Below are 16154 nucleotides of genomic sequence, written 5' to 3' on the forward strand. Positions count from 1 at the left end.
GGATTGGGTGGGATTATAAGGACCACTGGTGGGTAACTCAGTTTCAGGGCCACCTAAAATATGCTAACTGATGAAAGGATACATTCAAACATGTTTTTTCTTCCTTGACACAGTAACTAAAGACAAGTTTCAGGTTCATAAAAAATGCAGGAGAACATAGAATTGTCTTTTTAATCTTCAGAAAAGCAATGAATTTTAATTGTTTACTTTTTATTAACATAAGTCAAATTCTGATGATCAGACTCTTGATCACAAGTAGAGGTTAAAAAGTCAGAAAGGATGGATGATTCGTTCTAATAAAAGTTATTTTCAGAAAAGTATAGATAACCATAGTATGTTTAACAAATTGTACCATAGACTTTTGTCAGTTTCTTATGATTTTTTTTTAAAGATTTTATTTATTTATTCTAGAGAAAGAGAGGCAGAGGCACAGACAGAGGAAGAAGCAGGCTCCATGCAGGGAGCCCAACATGGGACTCAATCCCGGGTCTCCAGGATCACAGCCCAGACTGAAGGCGGCGCTAAACCGCTGAGCCACCTGGGCTGCCCTTATGATTTGACTTAGAAAGATATTAGTACAACCTATTCAGAATGAATAATAGTGGCATTGGCAGACCCAGGCCTTTTGTTACTTTCCTATAACAGTTTCTTGAGTCTGTAATCTAGTTCATGTAGCAGTTACTTTAAAATGTGTATTAACTTCCTTTTGAAATGGGAGGACAAAATAATATTCCCTCTATTAAGTCTATTTTGTTGAGTTTAATGTATACCTTTACTTTTGGGAGTAGGCCTGCTAAAATCCAAGGAAATTAAAAAAAAATACTCATAAACATGTGCTGTTAAGTACCCATACAGGCAAACATTAAAACAAACAAACAAAAATTTTTTTTAATAAAATAAAAATTAGAGGCACCTGGTTGCTCAGTCAGTTAAACATCTACCTTCAGCTCAGGTTATAATCCCAGGGTCCTAGGATAGAGGCCTGCTTCAGGCTCCCTGCTCAGTGGGGAACCTATTTCTCCCTCTCCCTCTGCCTGAAGCTCCCCCTGCTTGTGCTTTCTCTCTCTCTCTCTCTCTCTCTCTCAAGCAAATAAAATCTTAGAAAAAAAATTAATTAAAATTAAATAAATAAATAAACAAACAAATAAATAAAATGTTAGGGACCCCTGTGATCACATTTGGTAGTACAAAAGCTGTCTAAAATTCTAGTGAAATAACAAATGTACACAAGACAAAAAATCTGAATTCAGACAAATATATATTTTGATGCAAGAGACTTTTTAATAGTTGAAAGCTTTACTAATTCCAAATCTGATGAATTATCAAAGGAATTATTTTCTATGTTTCAGAACATTATAGTCTAAATTAGGAGAGCTTAGACCCATAAATGGGCTATAAGGAGATCCATGATTCTCTTTGTACAAAACTTTATATTTATTATCTATTTCCTCAAAAAAGAGACCATACTTTTCACCAAATCCACATAAGAACCCACGATCTTCCCAAAGTGTAAGAACTACTTGATCTTTATGCACATCTATATCACTGTGGTAAAGGTTTTGAACCGAATTTAATTTTTATGACTGACAATGAAAGTTCTCTATTTCTGCTCTCCAAAGTTTACCAACTAAACTTTAAAAAGTTAAGACAAATCAAGGTGATGTTGTTAATAATGCTAGCAGTAGTAGATATATGAAACCCATTCTCTTTGTAACATGTTAATTTGGTGTATGTAACTACATGTTAACATATGTATGAATAGGTTGGGATAGTCATTTAAATGATCTATACTTATAATGGTAAGCAGTTTCTTTTTCTTTTTCCCTTTCTTTTTTCTGTGTGGTTATAAACCAGTAAGCATAGCTGATCCTGCTGCCCTTGGTTTCATCATTTCTCCATGGTCTCTGCTGTTGCTGCCATCTGGTAGTGTGTCATTTACAGATGAAAATATTTCCAATCAGGATCTTCGTGCATTCACAGCACCAGAGGTTCTTCAAAATCAGTCACTAACTTCTCTCTCAGATGTTGAAAAGGTAACTCTTAAGTGTTTTTTGCTTGATTTTGTTTTTTATTTTAGTAGGGGTAGGGAAAGTAAAAGATGCTGGGCTACCCTGCCTCAACCCTCTGAAAAAAAGCCATTGAATTTTAAATGATCATATATTCAAGAAGTTCATATTTATTTTAAGAATCCAGAATGGTTTTATAAAAATTTATGGATCTAAGAAAAAATACTTTTTAAATGTGAACCATTATTAATTCATGTTTTAAAATCTGTATTAAATGCCTGCTGTGCGTAAAGCACTGTGCTTGTGAGGAAGATGCAAAAATAACTAGAAAAATTGATCCTGATCGGAGCACCTGGTGGCTTAGTCAGTTAAGCATCCAACTCTTGATCTCAGCTCAGGTCTCGATCGTCTAGGTTGTGAGTTCAGGCCCCACACTGGGCTCTGCACTGAGTGTGAAGCCTATTTAAAAAAAAAAATAGATCCTGATCAACATGTTAGAACAATCATAATATATGGATTGAAATAAATGCTATATACAAGGATAGAGTATATTAGGAAGCTGGAAGAGGAGCAATTAATTTTTAGCATAGAATAATAATTACAGAAAAGATAGCATTTGTATTAGGCTATGAAGAATGAATAGAATTTTAAAAAGTAAAAATAAGTAGAAATGAGCTTTCCACTCAAGGTTATTAGTATATGTAATGATAAGAGGTAAGAAATTATCCTTTGTGATAGGGGAATGTTTGGTTAGACCAGCTAGACTAGAGCATTAGCTATTTGCAAGGCTGTGGATAAAGAGAAGAAGGCTATTTAATCAGAATAAAGAAGACTTTGAACACCAGACCTTGAGACTTTCTTCTGAGACATATTTTTACAAGAGTGATGTGATATGATTCGTGATTTTTTAGAGGGTTTGACAAAAGTGGATAAGTAGGTAAGATGAAAGATTGTATAGGAATTGTATTATATAGGAATCTATGCAGTATACAGAATCTAAACTGCACACACACATAACAGAATGTATAGGAATTGTATAGAAATCTAACTGAGGAGTTTTAATAATCTAGGGGAAAGAACTGAAAATCATGTAATGTCTTGAGAATATAAAGGCATGGATGAAGGGGATACAATGGAAGGGAAGCTGACAAAGTTTGACAATTCATTTGATGGAACAATTAAGAAGGAAAAGTTTATGATGGGAATATCCAGTATGAGGATGGCAATATTATTGACATCAGATCTAATTTCATTGTCAAGGCTATTAAAAAATTTATATGTATGTATGAATAGTGTATCCAGCTGTGATAATTTAAGTATGGAACTTTGAAGAATTCAGAATTGGGTATGAATCATTTCCCATACATTATTCCATGTAAGTGTAAAGATTAATCTAATAATTTCCTAATAGTAAAATTATTAAATGAAAAAGTATGTGCATTTTATTTTAAAGATTTATTTATTTGAGGGAAGGAGTGAGAGCTAGAGAAAGTAGGAGCTGGGGGAAGGGCACAGAAAGGGAATCTTCAAATAGACTCCTTGCCCCATCACAGGGCTTAATTTCAGGACCCTAATCATGACCTGAGCTGAAGCCAAGAGTCGGGAGCTTAACAAATTGAGCCCACACAGGTGCCCCATGTGTGCATTTTAAATTTTGATATACATTGCCCAATTGCCATGTGAAGGAATTGCACTAATTTATCCTTCTATCACTGACAATGAATGTTTCTCTTTTCAGATAGGATGAGGGATTGAGAAGGTAAGAAAGAAAGTGTGTGTATGTATGTATGTGTGTGTGCGTGCACGTGTGTCTGTTGGTTAAGCTAATAGAGGGCATCTTGATTTGAGCCATTGTGTTTCTGAAAAAAGACTGACTAGCACTGATAGAGAATCCAGGTTTATCTATCTTGTATATTCCATGAACTCCTTAAGGATTTTGGGCGGTACAAGCAAAGGAACAAGTGAACAGAGACAATAACTATGAGATAGAGGTAATAATTAAGGCATTAGCCAAAACAAATTTTTATTACATCAAACAAGGTATTTGAAAGGGACTTTATATGTTATAGAATGTATACAGTGTTGGTCAGTTATATATATCATGAAGGTAATCAAATGTATTGATGGTGTCTAATTAAGCTGGATAGCATATATATATATTTATGTATTGTTACTATTTAAATAGCATGTATTCATTCTGTACACTCTCTGTGGTTCACTTAATAATTTTTTTAAGAAAGATTTACTTATTCATTTGAGAGAGAAAGCACACAAGCAGGGGAGGGGGTAGTGGGAGAGGGAGAGAAATCTCAAACAGACTCCCTGATGAGCATGGAGCCTGACACATGGCTCCACCTCCTGACCCTGAGATCATGACCCAGCCAAAATCAAGAGTGGGACACAACCAATGGAGCCATGCAGGTACACCTAATAATAAACTTTTAAAAGATAGAGGGTAATTGGAATATAGGAAATAGATATGGTGTTTGTGCAAATTATTTAACCCTTGAGATCTCTAGATCTTAATTGAACTTAAGGATATCTACAAACCAATGAAATAGCAAACTAAGTTTTGCATGTCTGAGCACTTTTGAGGAACAATGCCTATAACTTTATCAGTCTCTCAAGCAGATCTGGTGACCTCAGAAAAACTAAGAAACACTGCAATAAAGTCAGGAAAGACTTAGTTTAAGAACTTCTACTGATTTTTAGTAGGTTTTCTTCTAATTATAAAAAGTTTTGAACAGGTGTTTATGAATTCTTGAAAGCATTTAAAATCCACAATAAAAGAGAAAAGTGCTTAGTAGAAATTTCAGGTGCACAAGTGCTTTTCTAATTTGCTAAAGGCTTTCCCATTTTGCCCTGTGATGCAAGATACCCAAACAAGTAAACTGCCCTGTGTTTAGGTATAACTGTTAGAGCACATGGTTGGGAAAATGATTTGATGCCTCCCTATTACTAGGCTGAGTGTTTAGGAGCCAGTGCTGGGATAGGATGTGTGTGGCGTTGTTACCATTAATGTGTTAAAGCTGATTTCTTAGTGAATCTAATTCGAACTTCTGGTTTACCTCATGCCTCAAAAGCTCCAGTGCAATTCTAAATATAAAGAAAATTAAAGTCAAGTTTTTTAATCCCATTCCTGTTTGTAATGTAAATATAAAGAAAAGGTCAGAGGAATAGTCATATATTCTAGTATTCTTTTGGAGGGGGGCAAAAGAACATACATTTATTTGATGACTAATGGCCAATAAATTTATGGAAACAGATTGACTTAATATTGTTAGTATGGAAGTTAAAAATTAAAAATCATTATTCTAGGGGCCTCTGGATGGCTTAGTCGGTTAAGTATCTGCCTTTGGCTCAGGTCATGATCCCAAGGTCCTGGGATTGAGTCTCACATCGGGCTCCCTGCTCAGGGAGGAGCCTGCTTCTCCCTCTCCCTCTACCTGCTGCTCTGCCTGCTGCTCTACTTGTGCTCTCTCTCTGTCAAATAAATAAATAAAATCTTTTTAAAAATTTGTTATTCTAGTATTCTGATTTTAATGGGACAGAGGTGTACTATAGAAGGATGGTAACTGCATGTCATTACTTCTGAGTTAAGGATATGTCATTAACTAGTATTCAATACATGCTTACCATTGATGGCATATAAAACTTCTAAAAATAATTTCAATGCCTAGCACAATATCGTGAATAATAATGAGTATTTAGTAAGATCTTGATGCATAAAAATGTTCTCTTTATTCAACGGAACTTGTTTTGTAAACTGTATATATACAGTTGTATGAAAAAATTTACCTCACTACCAGCTCTATAAACAGGCACTTTCATTTATTTGCCTTAAAATTTTACTTTTCAAGATAACATGCCTCTATAAAACTACACAGGTTTATACAGGTCACACTAAGCTTTTTGATCCTCTGGCTTTTCTGTTTTACTTGATAATTGTTCACTTCCTGCTTGCATAGCACATGCTGTGCTTAATTTGGCAATTCTTTTGAAACCAGTTTGCTGGAATTGGAACCTGAATCAAATTCTTATTGTGATTTGTCTTCAAGAATATTGATATGCTCAGGGATTTTTACTATATCCCTGGTAAACTAAAGAAATCTTACTTTAAGTGTTTATTGCCACTAATTTGTAGTCTAAATGTCAGGAATATGGCTCCTATTACCTCTGTTCTTCTTGAATATCACGGGTCATCTTTATAACAGTAATACTGGAAACTCACTTCTCCAACCTTAGCAGAAGCCTCAACTGAACTTGTCAAGAAAAGATCAGGGGTACCTAGCTGGCTCAGTCAGTGGAGCATGTGACTCTTGATCTCACAGCGATATAAGTTCAAGCCACACATTCGGTACAGAGATTACTTAAAAATAAAAGACCAAATTCCCTTACCACATTATTCTATACTTACTCTATATTAAATCTTATTAATGCATCCTTTCTCCCCTCCTTCCCATTTCTTTATTCATCCATAAATTTGACAAGGATATTTGTTATATGATAGGCACTATGCAAATCACTAAAGAAACTCCAAGATTGTCTAGTGCCAGAGTCCAATAGGTGGTAACATAGTTAAATTGAACATTTTAAATGCTGGAGTTGTGGAGATATCTATGTCACACTCACTAGGATGGCTATCATAAAAGAATAGAAAATAGCAAGTATTATCAAGGATGCAGAGAAAATGGAACTTTTATGTACCGTTTTTAAGAATGTAAAATGATGTGACTATTATGGAAAACAGTATGGACATTCCTGTGTGACTACAGTGTGATCTAACAATCTCACTTCTGGGTATATTTCCAAAAGAATCCAAAGTGAGATCTTGAAGAGATATTTTTATACCCATATTCATGGTGACATTATTCTTAATACCCCTGAGGAAGCAATTCAAATGTCCAGTGATGGATGAATGGATAAAGAGAATGTGCCATACACACCCAGGGGAATATTATGCAGCTTTAAAAAGGAAATCCTGTCACATCCTACAACATGGGTGACCCTTTGGACATTATGCTAAGCAAAAAAACCAATCATACAAAGACAAATACTGTATGGTTATACTCCTGTGACATATCTACAGTAGTCAGATCATAGAAACAGAAAGTAAAAATGTGATTACCTAGGGCTGATGAGAGGGGGAAGGAGGAATTTGTCCTTAGTGGGTATAGTTTCAGTTTTGCAAGATGAAGAAGTTCTAGAGATCTGGTATACAACAATGTGAATATACCTTGTCCAGTCCATCATGAATGACCAGTGCCACAAACACTTTCTAATCATCTCCCTGCCTTCAGTCTTGACCTTGTCCAGTCTGTTCTTTAATTATGGTCAGTGCATTTTTGAAAACCCATATCCGAACTTGTCCTTTTGCTGCTTAAAATTATTCAGACTCTCCATTTCTCTTGAAGAAGCTCTAGACTCCTTACCATGGCCTCTGAGGGTGTACTGCACCAGCCTTTCCTCTGAGCTCTATGTTTCTGCCATTTCTGGACTTGAAGAAGCTCTAGACTCCTTACCATGGCCTCTGAGGGTGTACTGCACCAGCCTTTCCTCAAACTCTATGTTTCTGCCATTCTGGACTTATTGTAATGTCTTAGATGCACTGAGTGCTTTTTTCTTCTTAACCCTTGCACATTCCTTTCCTTCAGCCTCAAGTACTCTTTCGTGCCATCTGACTCTTGTCTCATGCCCTCATTGCCTTCTTTTCCCTATTTGTACTTTCCATATACTCTCTTGTACATGATGTTATCTTGTCTTGTTTACTATAGCAGAAGATTTGAGATAGAAAGGACCCTGCCTGTCCTACTCATTGTTATATTATCCCCTCTGCTCTGTACTGATGGTTCTCAAAGTGTTGTCCTCCAGCCAACAACATCAGAATTATATGGGAACTTGTTAGAAAAGCAAGTTCTCAGATCCTACACCAGATCTACTAAATCAGAAACCCTAGAGATAGGACCCACTGTCTGTATTTTACCAGATGATTCTGATCTGCAGTGAAGTTAAAGAAACATTGCTCTATGCCATATCTGCCACTTACAGTCTCTCAAATTTGTTGAGTGAGTAGAAACAATTCAGAATTTTTTCACCCAAAGATATTTATGCTTTGTTGCTATTAAATGCAGAGCCACACAATCTCAAGGGGTTTTGCTAAAAGGAGCTATGTAGCACACATAAAGCAGCTCTTATTTCTTCACAGAGATCACTGAGTGAAAGCTATCTGCATATCAGACTGCAGTACTTTACCCAGTGTCTCATGATTAGTAAGCAAATCTTCAAAGACTTAACGTCTCCTCTTTAGAGGATGCCTGTAGAAGTAGAAGGTGTTCTATGAGCCTTCTGGGTGATGACTGTTTCATTAGTATCCCATTTTATTTTTCAACAAATATTTATCAAGTGTGGGTTCTGAGTAAAATTTCTGGCTTTGTCACTTGAAAGATATGTGACCCCATACAACTTGCCTACCTTTCTATGCCTCAGGTAACTTATATATAAAGGGATAATGATAGTATTTGCCTCATAAGGTTATTAGAAAATTAAATAATACCTATAAAATACTTAGAACAGTACCCAGCACAGTGTAAACACCCACTAAATATTTCTATTATATGTTAAGTGCTGTCCTGGTATAGAGTGGTAAATGGGACAAAGTCCTCCCACTTATGGAGTTTACATTCCAGCCCATTTTAACTATAAAGAAAAAAATATATATTTCTGTTCCCTGTGAGTTATATTACCTTGCTCACTTAAGTGCCCTTCTATCCATGTCACATTTTTGTTGTATCTTTATCTCTGACTCCTCCCTTTTCACATATTCACTTAATTGTCTGAATTTCTTAAGTCTACTTCCCAAGTTTAGTTATACTTGTCATTTCTAATTCCAAAGGCCTGAGAACCAGGAGAACAGATGATGTGATTCAGTCTGAAAGCCAGCAGGCCTGAGACCCAGGAAGAGCTGATGTTTCAGTTCAAGTCCAAAATCAAGAAAACTAATGTCTTAGTTCAGAGGCAGTCACACAGAAAGATATTTTCTGTTCTTCAGGAATGGATAAACCATTTTGTTCTATTCAGGCCTTCAAATGATTGAATAAGACCCACCCACATTAGAGAGAGCAATCTGCTTTACTCAGTCCACTGAATTAAATGTTAATTTCATTCAAAAAACTCTCACAAAAATTCCAGAGTAATGTTTGACCAACTATCTAGGCATCCTTGGTCCAGTCAAGTTGACACAGAATTAATCATTACACTGTATACATAGATGATAAACAAATATAAGATTTTATAACCTAATTTTAAGAATTATGCTGATTTATATAGTCATGCATAAAAATTATTAATATATAGTAATTCATTTAGCATATTGAGAAGTAAATAAAATAAAGAATCTTAAAGCACTCAGAATCACAAATCAATATTAGTGTGTTAAGAGAAATAAATTTGAGTATGTAATTAGTTCTTTATGCTAAAGCCATGAGAAATGTGTTTCATATATGAGGCTCTTGAAAAAGGTGTTCTTTGAAAAGAAACCTAAAAAGAAATATACAAATAGCCTGGATTATGCTCTCTTGAACTTAATGTACGTTTAATTAAGTTCAGCAGGCATATATTGCATATATACTATGTACAAGTTCTGAGTTAGCTGCTAAGAGGTATAGTAAGATGTATAAAAAGACTTCCTTAAGGAATACAAACATGGACCCATCTTAATTATATTATAGGCAATATTAATTGACTGTTTCATTAGAGATGCAAATGAAATATAACTATACATGAAAGAGAAAATGCTTTTTCCTGTTTGCGATAATATGTATTGCATACATCTCTAGACCATCAATAATGTGTAAGAATTTTATTGACAGATGAAGAAAGGAATTCTTGGTAGAAAGAAGTACTTAAGAAAAATTAAACAGAAGAATTTATTTTGGCAATAGAATTATTTAGTAGTGCTGAAGTATTTAGGTTATGATAGGCAAAGGAGTAATAATAGGGAAACTTAATAAATCTGGCTAGGAAAAGGAGGTAGAGGCAAGTCACAATGAACCTTGTTTGTCATTATGAAAAATTGAGATTTCTTTAAAATTGGGATCTGAAAATATTTGAAAAAGAGGAACAACTTTTCCAGTCTGGAATCTGGAATGATTTAAGAGACAAAGTTGGAGTAGGTTAAAGTGTTGTGAAAGTGTAAGAAGGATATTCAGTTTTATTTGTGTACACCTCACCTGTTTCGAAAGAGAATTTGAGACCATTTAGAGAACTTAAAAAAAAAAAAAAAAGGTGAGAAAATAAGTGCAAAGTGAAAGTAAGATGAGAAAATAAGATGGCACTGGAGTAGGATTATGCAGTATCAATTGAGATGGGCTAGAAGTTTAACTCTTGGGTTTCTCAACAGGTGGAAAAATGGGAAATGATTACTTATAATATTAACTGTCATCACTTTCATCTCACTTCCTGTTTCACAGGAAAGAAGTAGAAGGATCCCACTACCAGATTACACATAAATTCCCACATTCTTGGTCTCCTTACGACAGATGACTTGTCCGAGTGCCTCTGTAAAGCCACCTCCTTTACTTACCCTTTAACTTCCACCTCCTTATTCAGCAATGCACTCCCAACAACCTCTGCTGTCTCCTACAGTTCCAGTTTTCCCTATTGGATCACTCCTATCAGCATAGAAATGTGTAGTTATTTTTGTAATCTTTAAGAAGCATACAAACAATGCAAAAACTCTTTTCACCAGCTTCTTTCTCCATCCACTACCCCATCCATTCTTAGTGAGAAAAATGCTAATCAAAACTTCAGTGTAGAAAAAAAAATTTCCATAAGATTTTTTTTTTCACAGTAGCAAAAATCTAGATCTTTGTAGCACATTCTATAGACAAAGCTTGTGGAAAAAAATCTCTTATATGTTGCTAGTAGAAATGCAAAATGATACAACTTCTGTGAAAGGGAATCTAACAATGTGTATCAAAACTGTAGATGAGTTACCCTTCAATCCATAATCTCAGAGCATCAATTCAAGAGAAATATCTACATGTACAAAATGACGTCACATATATCTCTTGCTAAATTAAAAATGTAAGTGCAGAGTAATTTTTAAAGTTTCTGGCATTATGAAAAAAATTTATTTGTGGGGCACCTGGCTGGCTCAGTCAATAGAGCATGCAGCTCTTGATCTTGAGGTCATGAGTTGGAGCCCCACATTGGGCATAGAGATTACTTCATTTTAAAAAGAAGAAAGAATATGTTTGCATAAAGAAACTTTAAGAAGTAAAAAAATTATTCATAGATGTTAGGCTGGGGAGTTAAGGGGAAAAGTCTATTCTGATAATTTCCAGTTTTTTCTATTTTAAGCTCTTAACATTTATGTAAGATATGAAATGATGATTTTTCTCAAATCATATGTTATACTTTATCTGGGACAAAAAGTCGTGAATATATAGTACTCACTAAATTTTTCTTTTTTTTAGTACTTGCTAAAGTTTTAAGGTTGTTTTTTTTTTTTTTTTTACACCATAAAATGATTTTTTTAATTCTATCCCTAGATCCATATTTATTCTCTTGGAATGACATTGTATTGGGGGGCTGACCATGAAGTGCCTCAGAGCCAAGTAAGTCTAATCTGCACATCTGTACAGCTTTACTCTTTTTTAAAAAGTTCTTGCTTATATTATTTAAGTTCTACACCATGTTATTAGGCATACCAGTGTTTCTATGCTGTTTGTTGTCATAGTCTCAGAATGGTATAATGCAATACTAAAGCCATTATGGTTCTCAGAATGTTTATAGAAATATAGCAGTTACTACCTACATTTCAACATTTAGTCCGGGATGTAGTGACTTCTTCAAAAATTATAGCAAGAAAAATGGGAGTTTACTATATTTCTTCTAATGTAATGTTTGGTAAGAGGGATTGTAAATGTTGATGATTCATTCTTTTTTTTATTTTATTTTATTTTATTTTATTTTATTTTATTTTATTTTATTTTATTTTATTTTATTTTATTTTATTTTTATTAGAGAGAGAGAGAGAGAGAGGCAGAGACACAGGCAGAGGGAGAAGCAGGCTCCAATGCAAGGAACCGACGTGGGTCTAGATCCCAGGTCTCCAGGATTATGCCCTGGGCGGAAGGTGGCGCTAAACCACTGAGCCACTGGGGCTGCCCCTTGATGATTCATTCTTGAACTAAAGTGATAACCTTTTTTGATGCAGACATGTAGGAATAGTTGCTTTCATTATGTCTCAATGGATACTTCATACTTCATTACTTTTTTTCTTAAGGCTTCAAAATCATGCTTCACTAAGCCTATGGCAGCGGACACCAACATTAAAGCAACACTTCCTAAAATTTTGGGCTCTGATGAATGTTGGGCTGTTTCTAGTCCTTATTTTCTAAAATAACTGATTCCTGAAGACCTAATATAAAAATAATTAATTGTAATGGAAATTTTAAAACTAACTGTATTTCATCAACACAAAGATATAGTATACAGAATTAGGTTTTATTTTAGGCATTTAGAAATCAAAAACAAAAAATAACTAGTATCAGTGTTGTTATCAAATTAAGAAGTAAATGATTTAGGCTTTTATTCTAAAATTCTTAGAATCTTCAACTTGGTCTCATTTTGTATCATGAAAAATACTGTGTATGTACTCTCTCTTCTCAACCTCAATTTTATAAATTCAAGTGAAAAGGTTAAATTATTACCAGAAATATTGGTGTCATATATTGTACAACCTAATTTACGTGTAAAATGTGATCACAGCCTATGATTCACACTTTATACTCTTCAGATAACTGAAAATTAAGTCAATATCTAATGTATAAATTGAAGAAGTAGAAACTTTCATTTGTATTTTGCTATCAGTATGCAAATACTTAATGCCATTTCAAAAGCCCCTATCTTGTGTCAGACACTGTAGTAGACATATACAGAAATATAATGGCCCATGCCTGTAGAGTACATCCATAGGTACAAGCAATTAAATAACCAATTATAACAATGTGTGAATGCTGTGGTAGGGAAATGGAGGGTGTTATGGAAAACCAGAGTTGGAACCTCTTACTAGACCTAGAGGGTTAGGATGAGTTTATTAAAGGGCATTGCATCTAATCTGAGATCTAAAGGGTGACATAATACCCAAACGGATGAGAAGTGGAAAGGAAGGGTCATAGAAAAAGCATGCTTTAACCTAAGTAGATGTACTGGTTTAAACTCCTACCAACAATGCTTTTCTCCTTATCAGTACGTCAAATTATCAGTCTTTTTCTTTTTAGCCATTCTGTTGAGTTGTACTGGCTTCTTTTTGTGATTTTAATTTGTATTTCTTAGTATGCTTATTGGACATTTGGATAGAATATTCTACAAATCATGTCAACTAATTAAAAAATCTTACATTCCAGGTCCTCTGTGTCACCAGCATAATGAGAACTAATATTTAGATGATCTTAAGTCATTGCAGTATTTGAAATCTAAGTTATCATCAGAGTCAAATTATATTTAATATATATTGACTATATTACATATTTTGATTGTTAGGAAATCATTTATTCACTCAGAATATGTACACACACATATGCACGCACACACACACACATGTAACTGCTTACCAAAATATTTGAATAACTCAGGAATTTCATTTCTTTATCATATAAAAAAACCTGAGTTTTTCTGTAATACTTCCTATTTGGGGAAAGGTATATTAACCATCTTTTGCTAATTTGGGGGGTTATGAAAAGGTAAAATGTAGTAAAATATATATGCATATATTTTTTATATATGTAGTAAAAAATATATAAATATAAAAAATATAAATATATATAAAGTATATATGATAAGGAGGGATCCCTGCGTGGCTCAGCGGTTTAGCACCTGCCTTCGGCCCCAGGGCGTGATTCTTGGGTCCCAGGATGCAGTCCCACGTTGGGCTCCCTGCATGGAGCCTGCTTCTCCCTCTGCCTGTGTCTCTGCCTCTCTCTCTCTCTCTGTGTCTCATGAATAAATAAATAAAATCTTTAAAATATGTGTGTGTGTGTGTGTGTACATGATAAGGAATTCCTTTCCTCCAAGTATTTGAAGGTGTTTGGGGTGGTTCCTGTGACTCCTGTGATAGCTTGTCTCATGTTGGATAAGATTTACCCACACTTATCAAAGTGGCTTTTCCCTTCTTTATATTCAGCCTATCAAGCTTGGAGATCATCTCAACAGCATACTGCTTGGAATGTGTGAAGATGTTATTTATGCTCGAGTTTCTGTTCGGACCGTCCTGGATGCTTGCAGTGCCCACATTAGGAATAGCAATTGTGCACCTTCATTTTCCTATGTGAAGCAGTTGGTAAAACTGGTTCTGGGAAATCTTTCTGGGGTAAGCTATAGTTCCAACTGGTACATGTAGTCATATTTTAAAATTTAGCAGAATATTGCAAAATTTTATTTAAAGATACTATAGGTAGGTAGCATTTTTCTCAATGAAGACTAAGAACATTAAATTTCTTGTGCTAATGTTAATTGTTTAATTGAAACAGTACTTAAGGGCAGCCTGGGTGGCTCAGTGGTTTAGCACTGCTTTCGGCCCAGGGCGTGATCCTGGAGACCCGGGATTGAGTCCCACGTCTGGCTCCTGCGTGGAGCCTGCTTCTCCCTCTGCCTATGTGTCTCTCATGAATAAATAAATAAAATCTTAAAAAAAAAAATTAAAAAACAGTACTTAAAATTTAGAAGCCCAGTGCAATAACTTTAGTGTCCTAGTATTTAAGAGAATCTCTCTTTTTTTTAGAACATGTTAGAGTTGAAAATGTCTGCTCTTGCCTCCTTTGTTACTTCGTAAGGAGCTTCCAGCTAGTGGTTCTGTCTATTATAAAAAACACATTGGGCAGCCCCAGTGGCGCAGCGGTTTAGCGCCGCCTGCAGCCCGGGGTGTGATCCTGGAGAACCGGGATCGAGTCCCACTTCGGGCTCTCTGCATGGAGCCTGTTTCTCCCTCTACCTGTGTCTCTGCCTCTCTCTCTCTCTCTGCATCTCTATGAATAAATAAATAAAACCTTTAAAAAAAAAAAAACACATTGACATTCAAAATGGATTTTAGCATTAATAATGCACTTTCTTAAAAAAATGCACTTTCTGTTGCTTAAATCTTTCTTGGCCACTTACTTATCTGGACCCCTTGGGTAGTCTTGAAATCCTCCCCACCTTCTGTGGATACTGTCACCTGGTGTGTAGGGGTGATACATGCTTGTATCTCTACTAAAGTACCCCAAGACCTGGACTCTCTCTCTCTCTCTCTCTCTCGTTATAGATGTCATAGATGTGAAGAACCCCAAGAATAGCAAACCCTGTACCTATAGTCTCACCTCTATGTGTTATACTTTATCTGGGACCAAAAGACATGAATATATAGTACTTGGATACTCCTTGGTTTTTGATATCTGATCTAGATCCAAACTTTATCTGTTCTTACCCTTAGAGTTATGGTACCTGAGTGAGGTTCTACTCTTCTGTGTGGACTACAGATGTGCCACTGTCACACAATGTTATTGATGGCTTCTTACTTCTTCTTCCCTAGGGGTTTAGTTCTGCCATCTTAACCAAGATGTTGTATGGCTGGCTGGGGTATATCCAAACGCCATACGGCTTGCTAGTTGACAAGAAACAGGCTCATAGATTCTTCCAGGCAAATGGTTTATAAACTGTACCCTATGCAGCCTTTGTATTTATACAGTGAAAGGAATAAAGGTAATAGAGGCTGAGTGTATAGGGTTCTCGGCTGGTTATTTTATACCCTCCTTAACTAGAGCTGCTCCATTTTAATTTATTTTTTTGTTTATATTCCTGCATGTGATTTTTTTTTTTGAACAAAGGTAAAGCTACTAAAAATCTATGAAAGCCTTCTATCCAGACCAAAGTTCCTACATAGTATCAAATATAGTTTTGTTTTTTAAAATTCCTTTGTGATTAAATATGTTTGAGGAAAACCTGTTTAAGAGAAATTAAAGTATATTTTCACTACAGAACTTCTCGGAGCCTTTAATACACTAGACTATATTACATGTCATATGCATGTAGGTAAAACATTTCCTAACTTATTTAGGTCTTTTTTTTTTTTTTTATTGTCTCATGACACTAACCTTTGGGAAACATTAA

General features: G+C 35.1%; 1 protein-coding gene across 13 annotated transcripts in view; it reads left to right on the plus strand.

The window, feature by feature from the left end:
* The window catches only part of PTPN13 (protein tyrosine phosphatase non-receptor type 13), a 203475-nt gene that overhangs the window by 76493 nt on the left and 110828 nt on the right, over nucleotides 1–16154 (plus strand). For all 13 annotated transcript variants that reach the window (XM_072810058.1, XM_072810060.1, XM_072810068.1 and 10 more), the window contains exons 3-5: nucleotides 1855–2033; nucleotides 11558–11623; nucleotides 14194–14379. In XM_072810058.1, coding sequence (XP_072666159.1) covers nucleotides 1855–2033; nucleotides 11558–11623; nucleotides 14194–14379 — 431 coding nt within the window. The remainder of the gene's footprint in view (nucleotides 1–1854; nucleotides 2034–11557; nucleotides 11624–14193; nucleotides 14380–16154) is intronic.

Source organism: Canis lupus, chromosome 33 (genome assembly GCF_048164855.1).
Source record: "Canis lupus baileyi chromosome 33, mCanLup2.hap1, whole genome shotgun sequence".
NCBI lineage: Eukaryota > Metazoa > Chordata > Mammalia > Carnivora > Canidae > Canis > Canis lupus.